Source organism: Lygodium microphyllum, chromosome 5 (assembly GCF_053477565.2).
Source record: "Lygodium microphyllum isolate KBCC chromosome 5, Lygodium_microphyllum_v1.1.10, whole genome shotgun sequence".
Classification (NCBI taxonomy): Eukaryota; Viridiplantae; Streptophyta; class Polypodiopsida; order Schizaeales; family Lygodiaceae; genus Lygodium; species Lygodium microphyllum.
In genome coordinates, this window is record NC_141139.1 from 92,997,487 (window position 1) to 93,013,750 (window position 16,264).

Below are 16,264 nucleotides of genomic sequence, written 5' to 3' on the forward strand. Positions count from 1 at the left end.
AATGTTAATGGGTTACTCCAAAGGTAGTAGGAAAGGGTTTAAAAATGAAAAGAAGTGTCAAGAATCGATGTTAGGACTCGTAAGAGTTTGTGGTGTAAAAGAAACATGCTTTTGATACCCTTTGTCATGCAAAATAAAAAATATGTGGAGGATAGGTTTCACTAATCCCTTACATTGACATTTGCATCATGAAGGGAGGAACCTTGATTAATCTATGCTTTTGAATTAATCACTTCTATATTACTCGAAGTATCACATTCTAAAGAAACTCTTACTAAATAAAATGACTAAAATAACATATCCAAAGTTTTTAACAAGTGGATCTTTTCTAAAGTGCGCCATTGTGTTTTAACCGAGGCAATCAACCATGGGAAACTATGGGCACAATATTAAGGTGAATAAACACTTCATCTCCTTTCCAAAACGAGGAACTTATGTAGCATGATTATATGGTGCAGTTATAGAATTATGTATAAAGATCTCCATTTTCTTGTCCTTATGCCTCAAAGAGTTGCAAGTTGAGCCATGAATGACTCACACGCTCTAAAAGCGAGCTACTTTATTGATGATCAAAATTGTCTATAAAGTGATTATACAAATTGAGTATAAAGTTGGTAGAAAGGAGGCTTTTCACATTTTTATGTCAATATTTTTGCATACTTTTTTAATGAATCAATGATATGATGCTCAAATTCAAAGAGCATGGCCTTAGCTCCATGTGTTTTCCTTGATGCCAACATAGTGACACATTACTTCCTAGGGTTATTCACACACACTCAAAAGTAAAAAATCCAAACATCATATACCAAATTATGCTCTTAAGACTAAGGGAAGCTTACATAAGGAAGTCAAGTTCTTGGGCTTTGTGTGTTTGCAAGGCATGATAATATTCAAATGTAGATGGTAAGCATTGTCTTATAGCAAGTTGAAAGGTGAGATAAAAAATTGTTGAATGGTCGTGGGGATAAAAGGAGAGAGAGAGAGAGAGAGAGAGAGAGAATTTTTGGATGTGTTATGTCGGGGACTTATGTGACGTCGGGGGGAGGGGGGGGTGATGGTGTGAAGAAATCCTTCAATTTGTCTGGCACTTTGATGTGAATGAAGGGTTGTGCTTTGTCTTTGGCCCTCTTGGGAGAGAGAGAGAGAGAGAGAGAGAGAGAGAGCCTTGGACCTTGGTGCTTTGTCTTTAGCTCTCCTCAAAGAGAGAGAGAGAGAATGAATGAATAGAAAAGTGACAAGGAGGGGGAACTATCAAAAACAACCAACAAACAAACAAGCAGGCAGACATCAAATATACCATCATACAAGGAGCATGCACACAAGTAGAGGGAACAGTAAAAGCTCTCTCTCTCTCTCATACAAAAGCTATATTGGACATATGATGGAGCTATAGGGTAGACAACCCTATGTGGAAACACCTTGTGCTCTACTCTACTATGGGGTAGAAATTGGTACTCTACCAATAGAGTGTGTCTATCTATAACTGACCCACAAGTCTCGCACAGGGCCCCTCAAATATTGTCTTTCCCCTCTCTCTCTCTCTCTCTCTCTCTCAAAATTCCACCCCTCCCTTTCTCTCACATTCTCTCCTCCCCCTTTTCTTTATACACTTATATAAATGTGAATCACAGTCTCTCCTCCATTGATTCCCGCAAACATTCTCTGACCTTTTGCTGTCTCTAACCGCCTTTTGTGCGCAAAAAATGCCAGCCTTCTAAACTCCCTGACTCTTGTCTTCTTCTCCTTCTTCTCCTAAGTTCTTCTCCTTCCTTTCTTTTTCTCTTCCTATATTGTCATACATGGGTGGGCTTAGTTTGGCAGTATATTGTCTTCTTCCCCGATGTTGCCTCCTTTGACAACACGGTCACTCTCCATCACCACCAAGTAATTCAGCTCTTTTTCATGAGATTAAGAACTCTTAAGTTTATTCGTTTTTGAGATTAAGAACTCTACTCGACTCATTTCATGAGATTAAGAACTCTTCAGTTGATTTGCTTTTGACATTAAGAACTCTACTTGACCCTTCTCAAGAGATTCGGAACTCTACTGGATTTGTTTTTGAGATTGAGAACTGTGATTTCACTCTTCTCAAGAGATTAAGAAACTCTAATGGATTTGTTTCCGAGATTAAGAACACTACTGGACACTTCTCACGAGATTAGGGACTCTACTTGATTTGTTTTTGACATTCCTATCATAACCTTAGCAACTCCAGCTGCCCTTCCACACATCAGATTGTTACTCAGATTGCTATCAAAATTCTTTATTGGGTTGCTCACTGAAAGTCATCTCATAGTAGCCCATTCCACTGCCCAGCTATCCAGATTAGCTTGCATGTCGAATTGGGCCATAGTTACAATCGGTTCAATCGCCCCAATTGAGTTTGATCTAGAAAATTTAAACTTGAACTTGTTTAATTTTTTGTGTTTGCTGGATTGATTAAGTGGTGCTTCAGTGGTTTGGTCCAAGTATCTCAGTTTTATTAGCAATATATGGTTGTCTCTGTTTCTGCTCTAGACTCCCAGGATCATCCTCTCACTGATAAACATTTACATAATTCTGATTGAATTGTCAGCAGGGCCTCTCTGTCAGTAGCTGACCTCTCAACTTGGCTGATGTATCTATGCTGGCTGTTGATGAATCAGTGCATGCCTCCACCCACCTCATCCATACATCCCAAGTAGTCTGCCAAACTGCGGTGCAGCTGCAGGATATCCAATTGCCGGCTCAATTCCATCCACAGTTGGACGATCATCTGGAGCGTACTAGTGCTACAATGGATGATTTGATGGAGATGCTTGCAATGTCATCATGGCCTGAAATCAATAACATGGTAAAACTCCCTTGGGATTACAACGGTGGGAGCTCAGCAAGTACTATGAGCAGCAATGATGCTGGTAGCAGTTTATCAGCTCCTCAAAAGACCTGTTCCACCTCCAGTATACCCTCCAGTATGCTGGGAAACTCTATGGGTAGGCAAAATTCCATCACTCTTGGTCATGGGGGTCAAGATGGTACAGGCCACCTGAATAGCAATGAACCAGGGGTTTATTACTCAGAGGAACTGATGCTTGCTGCTCGACTGAGTCAGCAACATGTCAACCAAGACGGTTTCATTGGCTCCACAGACATTTCTAGTATGTCTCAGTCACAAATTGATGGCCGCATCCAGCTACTGCCCCATGGAATGCAGGAGGCTGCTCGGAGTGCACTGCGTAGAATATCAGACGGTATAGCTAATGCATATTTTAAGGTAATCAAAGCAAAGAAGCAAATCACTGCTTACTGGTACCTTCTGTATTGCAGGTACATGCAGAGCTCCAAGTTTGAACAGGTCCCCATCGATAGGGAGTAGCAGTGTTTGCAGTGAGATCTCCAGCTGTCAACAGCTCTCATCTGACAATCTGTCACCATCTTCAATTAACCCTGGGTGGCGCCAATCATATATGGGAGGAGTGCTTCCTTCCCAACTTGCCTTGGGACAAATCAAAACAGAACCTCTTATGACAGTGGAAGGAACTCAAAATGAACCTCATCTTGTGGGAAAGAGATTTCGTGATGATGATTTGAGTGTAAGAGTTCATTACAGCCCAGAGCATACCATGTGTTGTTTTACCAAGCATTTAAAAGGGGTGCTCAGGTGTGTGCCCCCATAATGATTGACCAATTGATTGGCCTTTTTCAGTCACGGGCTGCACCTCAAGAAAACATGTTCAATACTTTCAGTGGCGCACAAGTACAACAAATCAGATCTACAGGCCAGCAAATTCAGGTTTGTGACACAGAGAGCTTAACAAGTACTCTGTCAGGAGCACCTGTGTATGTCAGCTTGCATTCATAATGCTGTTGCATGCATTATTATGTGGTTAGTGAACAGGGTATCTGATACTATTCATTGTGCTTCCCACATAGTTTTTACATCCCTTTGGCAGATGCAGGTCTCTGCAGCACCTTTTCCAAGCCATACTGGAATTGGTCAGTCTCAAGGTGCTGCAGCAGTGGTTGCTGGAACAGCTAGACCACGTGTTCGTGCCCGGCGTGGCCAAGCTACAGATCCACACAGTATTGCAGAACGGGTATGGTTTATCAATGGACTCTGCAAAAGATTATTTGATTTTTGCAAATGTGTGGAGGTTTATATCAATGCTTCAAATCTGCTAACACTAGTTGCATGTACAGCTAAGGCGTGAGAGAATTGCAGACAGGATGAAGGCATTACAAGAGCTTGTTCCACATGCAAACAAGGTACATAACATGTTTTGACAGCTAAAGCATCTATGATTCTTTGGGCTGCTCAATTTGTTTTGTTTTGACCGCTCTGAGTCCTAAAAATTTTGGATTCGTTTCACCTTTAACAGTCATTTGCTTTGTTTCACACAACTTGAAAATAAAAAGGTTAAGATATTAATTATTAGCAACTCTCTGATGTCCAAAGTTGGCTACAGCTGTGTTTCTTTTCCATATAACTGATTAGAGGAAAAATGGCCACCAGTTGGTAGAACAATGATCCTGACTGTACAGGGGTAGAGATTGCCATAGAGCTTGTTTACAGCTGACACAGCAGTTCATATTTGGACATATGTTCCTTATCATGCAACATGCATGTTAAAAGTGATCAGGGTGTCATAAGCCCAAAAGCATTCGCCTCCTACCAAAGGTGCTTTGAGCGCTTTCTAAAATATTCTGAGAAAAAGGGCACTCTCTGCCCAAAGCTATTATCTGGAAAATTTAGCCAGATGTCAATGTTCTGAATGCAAGGCCCGTCAGCACTCAGTAACAATCCTGCTACTGCAATTTACCTTGAATAACCATTAAGTTGCCTTTTTTCCCCCGCTACTGTGGGTCTCATAACCATATAAACTTGATAAGCCTCTTAGTTAGGGGGTGATTCCAGTGTCTAACTTTTGTGGTTTTGATTCAACCCATGGTTGTCCTCAACCATTTGGCTTTCATGGTTTACTGTGAGCCACACTTCACATGGTCCATGCATGTGGACTTCAACTGCACTGGTAAACAAGGACTACTATTTTTAGAACTAATTGCTCGGACAACTAAACCTAGTGACAATCAGGTTAAGCTATTATGACTGATGCACTTATTGCTCTAAGAACTTCCAGGTAGTCATAAAAGCACCAATCTACCGCATGCCACATCAAAATCCCTACTTAAAGTGATTGCTCTACCTGGTATGCTGAGATGGCTGGCCCCAAGCTTGCCAACTGTGTACAGTAACCGCACTAACTGATATGGCTGCCTATGTTGTGGTTGGCGTCAATTGAGGTGTCAGTCTTCTTTCACTAAAAGTGATTGCTCTCCCTTGTACGCTGAGATGGCTGGCCACAAGCTTATCCACTGTGTACAATCACTGCACTAACTGGTATGGCTGCCTATGTCATGCTTGTTATACGATTAAAGTGTGAGTCAAACAAATAAGACTCCTGCTGAATGGTGAATGAACAAGAAATTGTATCGGTGAATAGTACATATTTTGTTTCCTGCATGACTTCTTCAATCTGCATCTGGCTTTTGCTGCACCCTACATGCCCAGTAAAATACACAGATACACTGCAATCAGGCTTAGGGGAAGAAACATTTTGACCTCTGTGGGAACATAATTGAAGGTTGATTCCAGAAAGGCTCTACACTTCTGCATTGAGAATCAAATAAGCAGAATTTCCAGGCTTTCTTCTATCAATTTGTATTTACAAACAGTACACTTTCTGCTCTATGAGAAAATGTAGGTTAATACGATAGGGCACCTACAAAAGATGCACATATGGCTTCCAATACATGCATTGAGCCAAGAAAATATAAAGGTACAGCTCCTAAGGGCTGATCTGACTGTTGACCACAATTTTACAACAGCAGTACAGCTGAGTGAACTAACCGTTTGAAGAATAGAGTGTATAAGAGATCTTTAGTAATCTTCCAGACAAGAGGTAAGGGAAATCATAACGAACATGCGCTTTTTATATCCCCACTGTATACTGCTGTTCACCTGCATACCCTCTAAATGGAGCAAGTGCTATATCTGGTTTTAATGTGCTGTTGGCCAAAACAACTGCTATCTTGCTGCAAGTTGTGTACTGCTGAGAACATGCAAACTGATCAACTCATCAGCACTGCTGACACAGTTTGTATTGCATGTGGGGTTGTTTTCCATGAAAATGATAACTGAACCAGTGCAAGCATGTCACACATAGGGGCATGCTTTACAGGTGTGCAGATCGAACCAATATGTAAAATGTTAGTGGTTCAATCTTCAAACACTTTGCCCAGAAAGAACCTGAATACAACAGCATACAGTCCCTGGCATTTAAACCCGAACTTGTGCCCAAAACCAGGTCTACTGTGCTATATATTCTTGCAATTAAATTCCTAGCCCTCACATTTTGTAGAATAAAGTGGCTAATCATGTGCAAACAATGTGATGATACTGCTGCAACACATGTTATAACAGCATCTTCATCACATAGAGAGGTGTTATGACACCATCTCACCAAACTGAAGGGAACAGATGTGAATATCACATAGTTGGCCCTTGTATGTACTAAAAAGCAACATTGTTTTGTTGAATAAAATTAAGAGCTCTTGAAAGTAAACCCATCTAGTAGATCAAACAATGGGAAATACATACATGCTAGTATGTTCTCCTTGCCCATTACCATAAGGGGCCTTCGGGTACAATCATGCAACGCAGGTTGGCTTGTCTGGTCTACTTTGTACTTGATAATTTCCTCTCCCTGTGTCGCTTCTCAGGGGTTTTGAGCCTGCTGATTTGCAGATGCCTGAGAAGCACACTGTAGCCCTGCTGTTTTAGGCCATATCAACATCGGTGTTCAAGGAAACCATTTGAATGTAACTGGTAGCTCGGGCATTTCAAAGATCTTGTGGGGCTTTTTGCTTGCATACATGATTAAAAATTTTATTTGCTGTAGTTTGAAATGTTTGTTCACTCGTATGGTTGGTATCCCTATGGTCAGACTAGTTTATTCTTAGTTAATATATGTGCTTTCAGAATAATGTTTGTTCATGTCCCTGACTCTGGTCATCTCAAATTCCAGACAGACAAAGCATCCATGCTGGATGAGATAATTGAGTATGTGCGATTCCTCCAACTCCAAGCAAAGGTAGACACTTTTTGGATTGCTCCTGTAGTTTTGATTCCATGATAGTCAAAACCTATTTTAGGTGCCACACACTTGCTAGATATGCATATTAACAACTTTGTATCACGCAGCTTCATAACTGCACTAATTGGTTAACACATGGCAGATTAAGGGAGATGGCATACTGGCCAAATAAGGTGAATATAAAAACACTGCCTGTAAAAACAGGGTGAAGAACTTCCAAGTTTGTGAACTAGTGGACTACTATTTAGTCAATCTACAATTCATAGTGCACATGTCATTTCCAACATTGAACAATGCTGTCTTAAAATACTGTGGATGTCCTGAACTGAAGGTATCTCTATTGCATCCTTGGGCATGCTTGCCAATTGAGATTCACACAACGTTGGCCATTGACCACTGACAGTTTCATCACTACAGGTGAACATGTCCCAAAAGTTGGGATAAAAGTGTCTTGCAGCGTAAACAGATTCAAGGGCAGTTTAGCTTTAGCTAAATAGGCCTATATAGTGTGAACATGCTCTCGCTACTTTAGGGTTAGGGCAGCTAGGTTCTATGAATAGAACCCAAGGCTTGTTTGTAACTTTATCATGCAATACACTCTCGGACTCCAGACACTAGACCGATCTACCCACACACACATTGTTGTGCATTGGTGGTATGGGATGCTAGTCCTTGTGGTGGAGGCTTGGTCTGTTTATTGCTGGCCCCCAAGTTCGATTCTAAGCGTGTATTGGCTCTATGACTGGGAGGTGAGCTTGGTGTCCATTTCCTTACGCTTGTTTGTGCGCATGTATGGCTTGTGTTGTATCATGTGTGCACGACAGATCCCAGCAAGCTTGTAGTGTGAACACACACACACTTAGGGCAGTTCAGGATTAGCCAAAGGGTTCAATAGTGTGAACATGCTCACGGTGCTTTAGCCTTTAGGTTAGGGCAACTATGTTTCTATAAATAGAACTTAGGGCTCATTTCCATACTTTTATCCCATGATGCACTCTTGGACTTGACGCCCTAAGTGGCTCTAATGGCAACTCTCACAGTTGATGGGATGGGTTGCCAACTCTTGTGGTGGTGGCTTGGCCCATTTACTGCTAACCCCTAGAATCGGGGGTAAGCTGGTATCTATGGCTGGGAGGTAAGCTTGATGTCCATGCTTAGGCTTGTTTGTGTTCTTGCATGGCTTCTGTCATGCCATGTGTGCAGGATGGATCCTAACTGGCGATACAATATAGGCATATGAATAGATTGCACAGTGCATGCTGGCCAAGTAGACAGTTCCTAATAATCATTTTAGCCAGTTCTATAACGACCCAATACATTCCATCCAGATCAAATAGTTCAAATGCAGTACTATCTGTCAATGGGACAATTTGGCTATGATAAAATGTTATGCCAATCAAACTCTTTTCTTTCCAAAGATGCTAATCAAACTCTTTGCAGAAATTGGTGTGATCAAGCCACCAGCTTGCTACCCAGGTCCCAACCTTACATCCATTTCAAACAGTCTTGCTCTTTGTGTGTGTTTAGCATGCATACTGATGAGTTCTTGCATTTCTATGCATTAATGAGGGCCAAGGATATAGTGGAGTGAGTAACTGTGATATAATTGTTGTCTTTTATCAGCCACTATCTTGTGGGTTTAGGGATTCCAAAATCTTTAGCACCTACTGATTGATCTGTACCCATTTTTCTCACTATACCAACCACATTAAAAATTCGTCCCAGCCTGTTTCACATTTTTCAATAACCCTAGCTCATTTACTTTGGCCTGCTCATTCCTAATGCCTAGCTACTTTAGAATATAATTGTTTCTCTTGGGCCTCATGTGCATTGGCCAATGTTCAATTGCACAAATCCATACAGTCAATGCAATGGTAACAAGGGGTAAGAATGATTCTGAGACCAAACATTAGAAATCACTCCCGACTAATACTACTGACACTCCATGACCCCAACACCCCCAGCGTTATGACATTCCAGGCGTTACCAACTTCAACACCTTGGTTGGCATCCCCAACCCCACTTCCTATGCCTGTAACAGACTGGCGCATGCCAAAAAGTGGCAGGATATTGCTTTGAGTGTAAGGGATCAGAGTCACAAGAAAGGAGACTGTTCTAAGAATATGAAGCCAAACAAGGGGCATGTGGCTCAGGCTGTCACTGAATTTTCTACTTATATCTCCTCTTCTCATTCCCGAACATCAGCAGGTGTTCTACTATGGTCAGGACTTTGGACCAAAAAACCTTGTGCTTTGGCTGTCCAAGGAAACTGGCCATAAACCTCTTAGATTGCACATCCCAATGCAACATGGTGTGCAATACATGCAGGAATATGGAAACTGGATACAAACCACATAGATTGCACATCCCAATGTAACATGGTGTACAATACATGCAGGAATAAGTACCTGTTCTTTATGAAGATTGATCCAGATATAAACAGTGACCAACCCCAGAGCACCTTCTGCAATTTCCAAGATTTGTTGAGCTGAGTGTGGGTGCCTCACTGTGGTGCTTTTGAAAGCTATCATGAGCAACCTCTAGCATCATTACCATTCATTGATGTGCCCTCTTGGGGACCCGATGCAGGACAATTTTTCTCAGCAGTGCGCATAGCCCAGGATCAACACTTCACATTATACAATTACTCCTTGTTCATTGACAATCTCCCAAATCAACTAACTCCTCCTAGGCTGGAGGACATCAGATTGAACTTGTCCTAGTGTGAAATACCTTTAACGAAGCTCTTCAAGGTCTAGAAGGTTTTTCAGAAGGGCATAGTCTAAGTTAGCTTATCCCCATTATTTCTGTGACATATGAGGACTAGTCCATGCATTTGTGTGTGGATTAGCATGCCTTGAACAAGTTGTACACTTTAGTGTTTTTCCTAAATTGGCAATCCATTATCCATGCCTTTAGATATCACCACCAGCAATACTAAAAACCCAGTGATCATCTGCTATGCATACATCTTGACAACATTCATAAGACGGCTTTTCGCACTTCATTTTGGCCAGATTTTGTATTGGTGATGACTTTTGGCCTCAGTAATGCCCCAGCCATCTTCAACAGAATGATGAGCACGATTTTTTCCAGCCTTATTGCAGTAATTGTCTTTGGGATGACACTTTAGGGTATAATGCTTCTAAACACGAATTTAGAGCAAACGTTTTTGCTTGTAGCAGAGACAAAACACCCTGTTGATCAGAAAATATTGTAGCATTTTAGAGGGGAGATACTCTACCTTGGAGATGGATCCCACCAAGATGAAGGTGGGGGATTGTAAAGAGCTTTTCTCCTTCCTAAGATTTATTTTTTTGTTCTTTTATAGAGCAATAAGCTAAAATAAGTTGGCCGTGTGACAAATTCAACGAGCGAGCAAGTTCCCCTTCTCTTTTGTCCGGTTTAACAGGAGGTTTTTCAAGAACACAAGATCAATTCCATCTTAGATTCCATGTTGTGGGTGTCTAGACCTAAATAAGCCTTTGTGACTTGTATTGATGCTTCCAAGCTTGGGATAGGCACCATTCCTAGCAAGATGGCCATTCAGTGGCCTTGGAAAGCAGAAGCTCACTCCAGCTCAGTACAAGTGTAATGCACCCGAGTACTCCCCACATAAGGCTGATAGTTGCAGGTCAATCAGTCAGTTCTTGGGTAGCTCAACCAACAAAAGGGCCACCTCAGATCTCTCAGATCATGTAGGCTGTACATAACACACTGGCTTTATAGTTTCCCTCTGGTAACTATATCTCATGCTGCTCTGCCAGATTCCCAGAATTCCTGCTGTTTGAAGAAGAGCAGCCCGATGAAATGTTTATTTTCATTCGTTGCTTGGATGCATAGGCATGCACAGGCTGTTGGATTCCACACTCTGTACTTGTGAAGTTCAGATTTCAGCTTTCCATTCTCCTCTGCCTCTGAGTTTTTATTGTGCTGTTTTCTGTTGATTTTACTATGTTACACATGCTGGCATGATTTGCACCAAGTAGTGTTGTTGTGAAGATGCAGAAGTGTCTGAGCAGATGAGGGAAGGGATTTTAACCCCTTAAGCCCAACTGTGCTGTTTTTTAGTCCAAGAGATTCATGTATTTGCAATTGTTAGATATCTTCCCAAGGGGACTGTCACGGGCATGGAAGGCATCTAGCCTGCATACAGCAAGCCCTGCTGATGAATGCTTTCCACACTTATGAGTTTGCAATTGTAAGCTGTCTTCGCAAGGGAACCATCGTGTGCATGGATAACACGCTTTAAGCAAATGATAAACCATAGGGCTAGGGTTTGTGCTGAATGGTTTCCACTCCTGGGTGCATGGGATGGTTTACACATTCCTGAGTGAAACGTGCTATAGTTTCAACATTCCTAGGAGAGGGATGTGACACTCTGCATCTGCTAAGTGGGTTTGGACCCTAATATCTGGAACCATGGACTCAAGGGCTTGGACTTAGATCACGAAAGAGATTATCTCATGGGTTGAGCCATGAGGGTATTAAGATGTTGAAGCACAATTTTAAACTGCATTGTGCATTCTTTAACATGTATGAGTCATGCTTGATGCTTGACCACACACATGGATTATTTGCATGTACAAGTCATTGCTTGATGCTTGATCACCCCCCCCCCCTTACACACACACACACACACACACGTGCGTGCAGGGGTTGCACCATAAGACCACTAAGATGTTGAAGGGAAAATGATCAACTACATTGTGCATTCTGTATCTATGAGATATGCTAGCTTCCTTGGACTAAGTATCATGCCTCCTCTTGTGTTCTTTCCAACATGCCCTGGTATTGAGATTCAACTATTTCTACTCTTTGTGGTCAGGGATTGGTAAGGTCTATATTGATATCAACCCCCACCACAAAACCCCCCAACCGCCGCCGCCCCCCCGCCCCGAAGGAAAAAAAAAAAATGCAAAACACACCCAACCCAAAAGAAAAAACCAAAAAAAGGAACCAAAAACACAAAACAAAAAAGACACATGCATGGCGAATGTAGAATGTTACTTTTGTACTTTTGTATGCAGTTGCCTCACCCAACATGATGCACACAAAGGATGAATATAAAATATTTTTTTTGTATGCAGCCCAGCCCCTTTTGACTGTTCCTCGCCCATCTCCTCTTTCTTGCAATTATGTATCCAAGATAAGGACTTTAGTTTTTAATCAACAGTATACTTGCATCCTAGGCAAGTTCTCATGACTCTTTGCACATGTTAGCAAGAGGATCATGCAGTAGTCAACAAGAAAATGGTAAAGCTTGCACACATTGCAAGGAAGCACAGCTATCCTCACATGTTTGAGACCTTCAGCCGGGGGAAAGGATAAACAAAGCTTGCATGCATTGCAAGGAATCACAGCTATGGTTACACGTTTGAGACCTTCCGCCTGGGGAAAGTTTGTTTCTCCTCTGTTCGATGGACTACTTTCCTACTTCTTTGCCCTTTCTCATGAAGGATTATCACTTGAATGATTGCATTGCACTTCTAATAGCACATGTCTTCTCTCTCTCTCTCTCTCTCTCTCTCTCTCTCTCTCTCTCTCTCTCTGTGTCACACATGTTGCTTTTCCTCGTCTCACCAAATGTGAAGGGCAAGTGAAGGCTCAAGAGTCATGAGCCAATGACCCGAGGATAGAGAGCTGATGTTCTACCTTAAGTTGACAAAAAAAGTTACATGCTTAAATAGCAATACGTTGAGAAAATTAGGAGTTATATAGAGCAGACTGGTCTGCCTTCATTTCTTCGAGGGTGGAATTTCATTAGTTAACTTTCTTTATTTTATGTGGGTGTTCCTGTCTCTCAGGTTCTAAGCGTAAGTAGGATAGGTGGTGCAGGTGCGGTTGGGCCGCTTGTTGCAGAGGTTTCTACAGAGGTGCCCCTTCTTTCTTTCCTTGCTTCAGATCTGGAGCAATCCTGCTTGCCTTGGTCGTCATTGAAGCCATCAGTAAGCAAACTTAAGTAGCTGTAACTGCTGTTTTAAACATATCATGCCTTTTTTTCAGGGGCATATGCACTTTTCTGCATCAGCTTTATATCCAAGTGCTGGAGCTTCAGCTTCCTCTCAAGACAACATAGCAGCAACCGAACAACAAGTTGCAAGGATGATGGAAGATGACATGGGAGCGGCCCTGCAGTTCCTTCAAAAGAAAGGATTGTGCTTGATGCCTATTACTTTGGCAACAACTATCTCAGGCAGTGGTGTAAGGCCATCAACAGGCAGCCAAAGTGGATTACCTAGGCGGACCGACACACTGACAAGCACCATTATGGCAAATCCAAATGCCATGGCAGGTGGAATGTTGATGCCTGCTGCTGCTCATCTGGGTGATATTGCTGCAGAGCAGGGAAGAGAATCTGCTATTCACCCCAATGGAGCACCATCAGGACAGTCTTCATGTACTCTGACCAATGGAGCAAAAGTGCTTGAAGAAACCGGAAAGACTAGCTCATTGTAGCTTGTCATTATGTATAGTTGCTCATATTTAAAAAAATTCCTCTCTCTCTCTCTCATATTCATGATCTTTATCTTACCCTCATGGCAAGCCATTGGGTTATCAACCTGTAGACCTGACTTCAAATCTTGCTTTTGTATTCCTATTACTAGATGACCGCATGAATGTAGGAATTGAACCCAAGACCTGTGGTCAACCTTAGTTTAACCTACCATGGAGCTACACCGATTTGGTCTCTTTTTTTTGTAGTGTGTAATTGATTAGTTGCAAAAACAAAGGAGATTGTTTGCACCTTCATAATGAACATGTAGCCCCTCATAATGAAGTAGAATGAGGCAGAACTGAAAATGAACTGAAGAAACAGCCAAAACTTGTAACAAATTAACATGGCCCTTGGTTAAGAGATCAGCAGTGATAAATGATGACACTCACCAAAGTAGCATGCCTCTGAAGTGATGAATATGTCCCTTCTCTCCAGTTTTGGCCTGAAAAATAAAGACATTCCTCATTGTATCTATCCTTTGCATGTTCAATATGAGACATGCCATGCCAGCAGCACTGGCACATCATCCATCAGTCGAAGAGCACAGCAGATCTGAGAGTTGCACTTTGCAAAGAACAGTACCCACATCCACCTGGGTACCATTCCGACCTTAGCTCAGCACATATGAGCTGTCATCGCTCACCATCGAAGACAAGTACCTCCTTGACTCACTGTCTTGGATCACCCCATGAGAAATATCTCTGCCTTGGCCCTTGAGGAGAGTACGATACTTCTTCTGATTTCTATCATCATACTGGCATCCTACGAGTTAGCTACATGATTAGTGACATATCAATTTGTGCATGGTAGTAGTCTACAGTTGCAGCGCTTATGATTGTAAGCATAAGCATATCAAGTTGTTGTCTTCACTTTCATTATTCTTGAGTCCAGACAACATGGTCAAATGTACACATTACTTTGTCTCATGGGTGATTTGGGCCTTTTGGAGACCCCAGCCCCCCCAGAAAAAAAAAGGCAGCAAAAGAAAATTGAAGATGCGAGCATCCATTGAGTACAACAACCAATACCACAAAAAGATTTTTTTGTAAAAGAAGTCATAACACAGATTGAAGAAAGACAATAGCAAGGATGGGTTACCAAAGAAATCCAACTAAGAGGCTTGGATGAAGGATGGGATGAGGTTGAAGTCTTGGAGAATGAAGAGATAGACAATACATTTTTGTTTTGGAACATGAAATCGTGCAAAGAAAGGTGTAGGGCCATTCCCTTTATTGACATTGGAGATCCTTCAATCATGGTCAAAGGAAAGCATCTAGTTTTACAATACACAACAATGCAAGAAAACATCAAGGTTAGGAAGCAAACCAGATCTCTGCAAGGAACTAAGACATGAATGGCAGATGAACTCACACATGCAACACAACCAGCTCAAGAACAAGAATTGGGTAAAGCACAGGAAGCACAACAACAAGGAAAGTGGGTGGTCTACTGACAAGGTAGAGTCATCATTGCAAAGTTCTGGACACCAAAAGTAGAAAGGAAGTGATCATCTAAGAGTGTCTAGGTGGATCAAGTGATTTTATATAGTATACCCCTACCCTATAATCATAGCATAATATTTGTAAGTCTTTAGATTGATTATGTCATTTGGCACCCAAAACGAAATGTACAAATGATTACTAATACATCTGATCTTGTCCTTTAGGTCAGCTATGACCTCCATAGGATATTATAACTCTTTCTCTCCTCTCACAAACAATTTTTGATACACTATAAAAGAAGCAAGCAATGTACCAACATGTAGGTCCCATATAAGTGACGTCATTAAACTTCAAGCCCTCTAGTATCCTTGAATATCCCAAGCAACTGTAGTTAAAGTTTCTCTTTTTCAATCACCCTCGCCGCTCTTGCAAAAGAATGTTACCAAAGTAGTAATCATTGAATCCTTATCACATGCAAAAAAAAAAAGTTCGATGCAAAATAATATATGAAGGTACTTCTTATCAATAATATATGCCTTTATTAATCCCCACCCGCATAAAAACTAAGAGAGGACCTCATTCTGCTTCTTAAGACCCTCCTAGCTTGCATCTAAAGATCCACTCTTTGGGCTTCAATTTTTTGTTCTTAATGACCTACCACATTGTGCATAGATAGGACCATATCTTATGATCTATTGGCCACAACTTGAAGTATGCAATTCGTATAGAAGACACAATGACCATGAATAATCTTCCTTTCACTCAATTGATTACAAGTTAATAGTCTATACAGCTTTGAGTCCAACATTTAGCAATATGGTCTTTCACCAACATGCTTGACATTTGAATTTCCAAATCTCTTTTTTCCGTAAAATTGAGCTTCCAAATCTCTCTCTCTCTCTCTCTCTCTCTCTCTCTCTCTCTCTCTCTCACACACACACACACACACACACACACACACAGTGTGTCTATACTTTGCACATTCATAGAAGATCTTATATAGATCCACTGATTGAAGACATAATGGATCATACCACACACACACACACACACACACACAGAGTGTATTTTTGCACATTCAATATAAGTTCTTATATAGAGCTATTGATTGAAGATATAATGGATCATCCCTTAGGCTTAATACAACCTCTTTGCCCACCAATTTATCTATATTTTTTTCATATTCAATA

At 41.4% G+C, this 16,264-nt stretch overlaps 1 protein-coding gene across 5 annotated transcripts; it reads left to right on the top strand.

Annotated features, from left to right (window-relative positions):
- The first annotated feature begins 1,607 nt into the window (after positions 1–1,607).
- Positions 1,608–15,581, top strand: LOC148036137 (uncharacterized). 5 transcript variants are annotated; one of them, XM_087678146.1, is made up of 9 exons: positions 1,608–1,884; positions 2,579–3,230; positions 3,307–3,572; positions 3,686–3,772; positions 3,933–4,076; positions 4,180–4,245; positions 7,065–7,130; positions 12,972–13,009; positions 13,140–13,364. In XM_087678146.1, the coding sequence occupies exons 2-9, from the start codon at positions 2,624–2,626 to the stop codon at positions 13,210–13,212; spliced, it is 1,347 nt and encodes a 448-aa protein (XP_087534272.1). In that variant the 5' UTR covers positions 1,608–1,884; positions 2,579–2,623; the 3' UTR covers positions 13,213–13,364. The 5 variants fall into 5 exon arrangements, with proteins under 5 accessions (XP_087534272.1, XP_087534271.1, XP_087534270.1 ...); XM_087678145.1 differs by having other exon boundaries at positions 1,613–1,884; positions 3,939–4,076; positions 12,941–13,009; positions 13,140–15,581; XM_087678144.1 differs by having other exon boundaries at positions 1,615–1,884; positions 2,576–3,230; positions 12,941–13,009; positions 13,140–15,577.
- The last annotated feature ends 683 nt before the right edge of the window (positions 15,582–16,264 follow it).

What these genes read in the sequence shown, in the direction of transcription:
- LOC148036137 (XM_087678144.1), top strand. Translation starts at nt 2,624, where the DNA reads ATGCTGGCTGTTGATGAATCAGTGCATGCCTCCACCCACCTCATCCAT. An exon ending in TTCGTGATGATGATTTGAGT is followed by an intron (nt 3,573 to 3,685) that starts GTAAGAGTTCAT and finishes GGCCTTTTTCAG; the next exon opens with TCACGGGCTGCACCTCAAGA. An exon ending in TCCTCCAACTCCAAGCAAAG is followed by an intron (nt 7,131 to 12,940) that starts GTAGACACTTTT and finishes CCTGTCTCTCAG; the next exon opens with GTTCTAAGCGTAAGTAGGAT.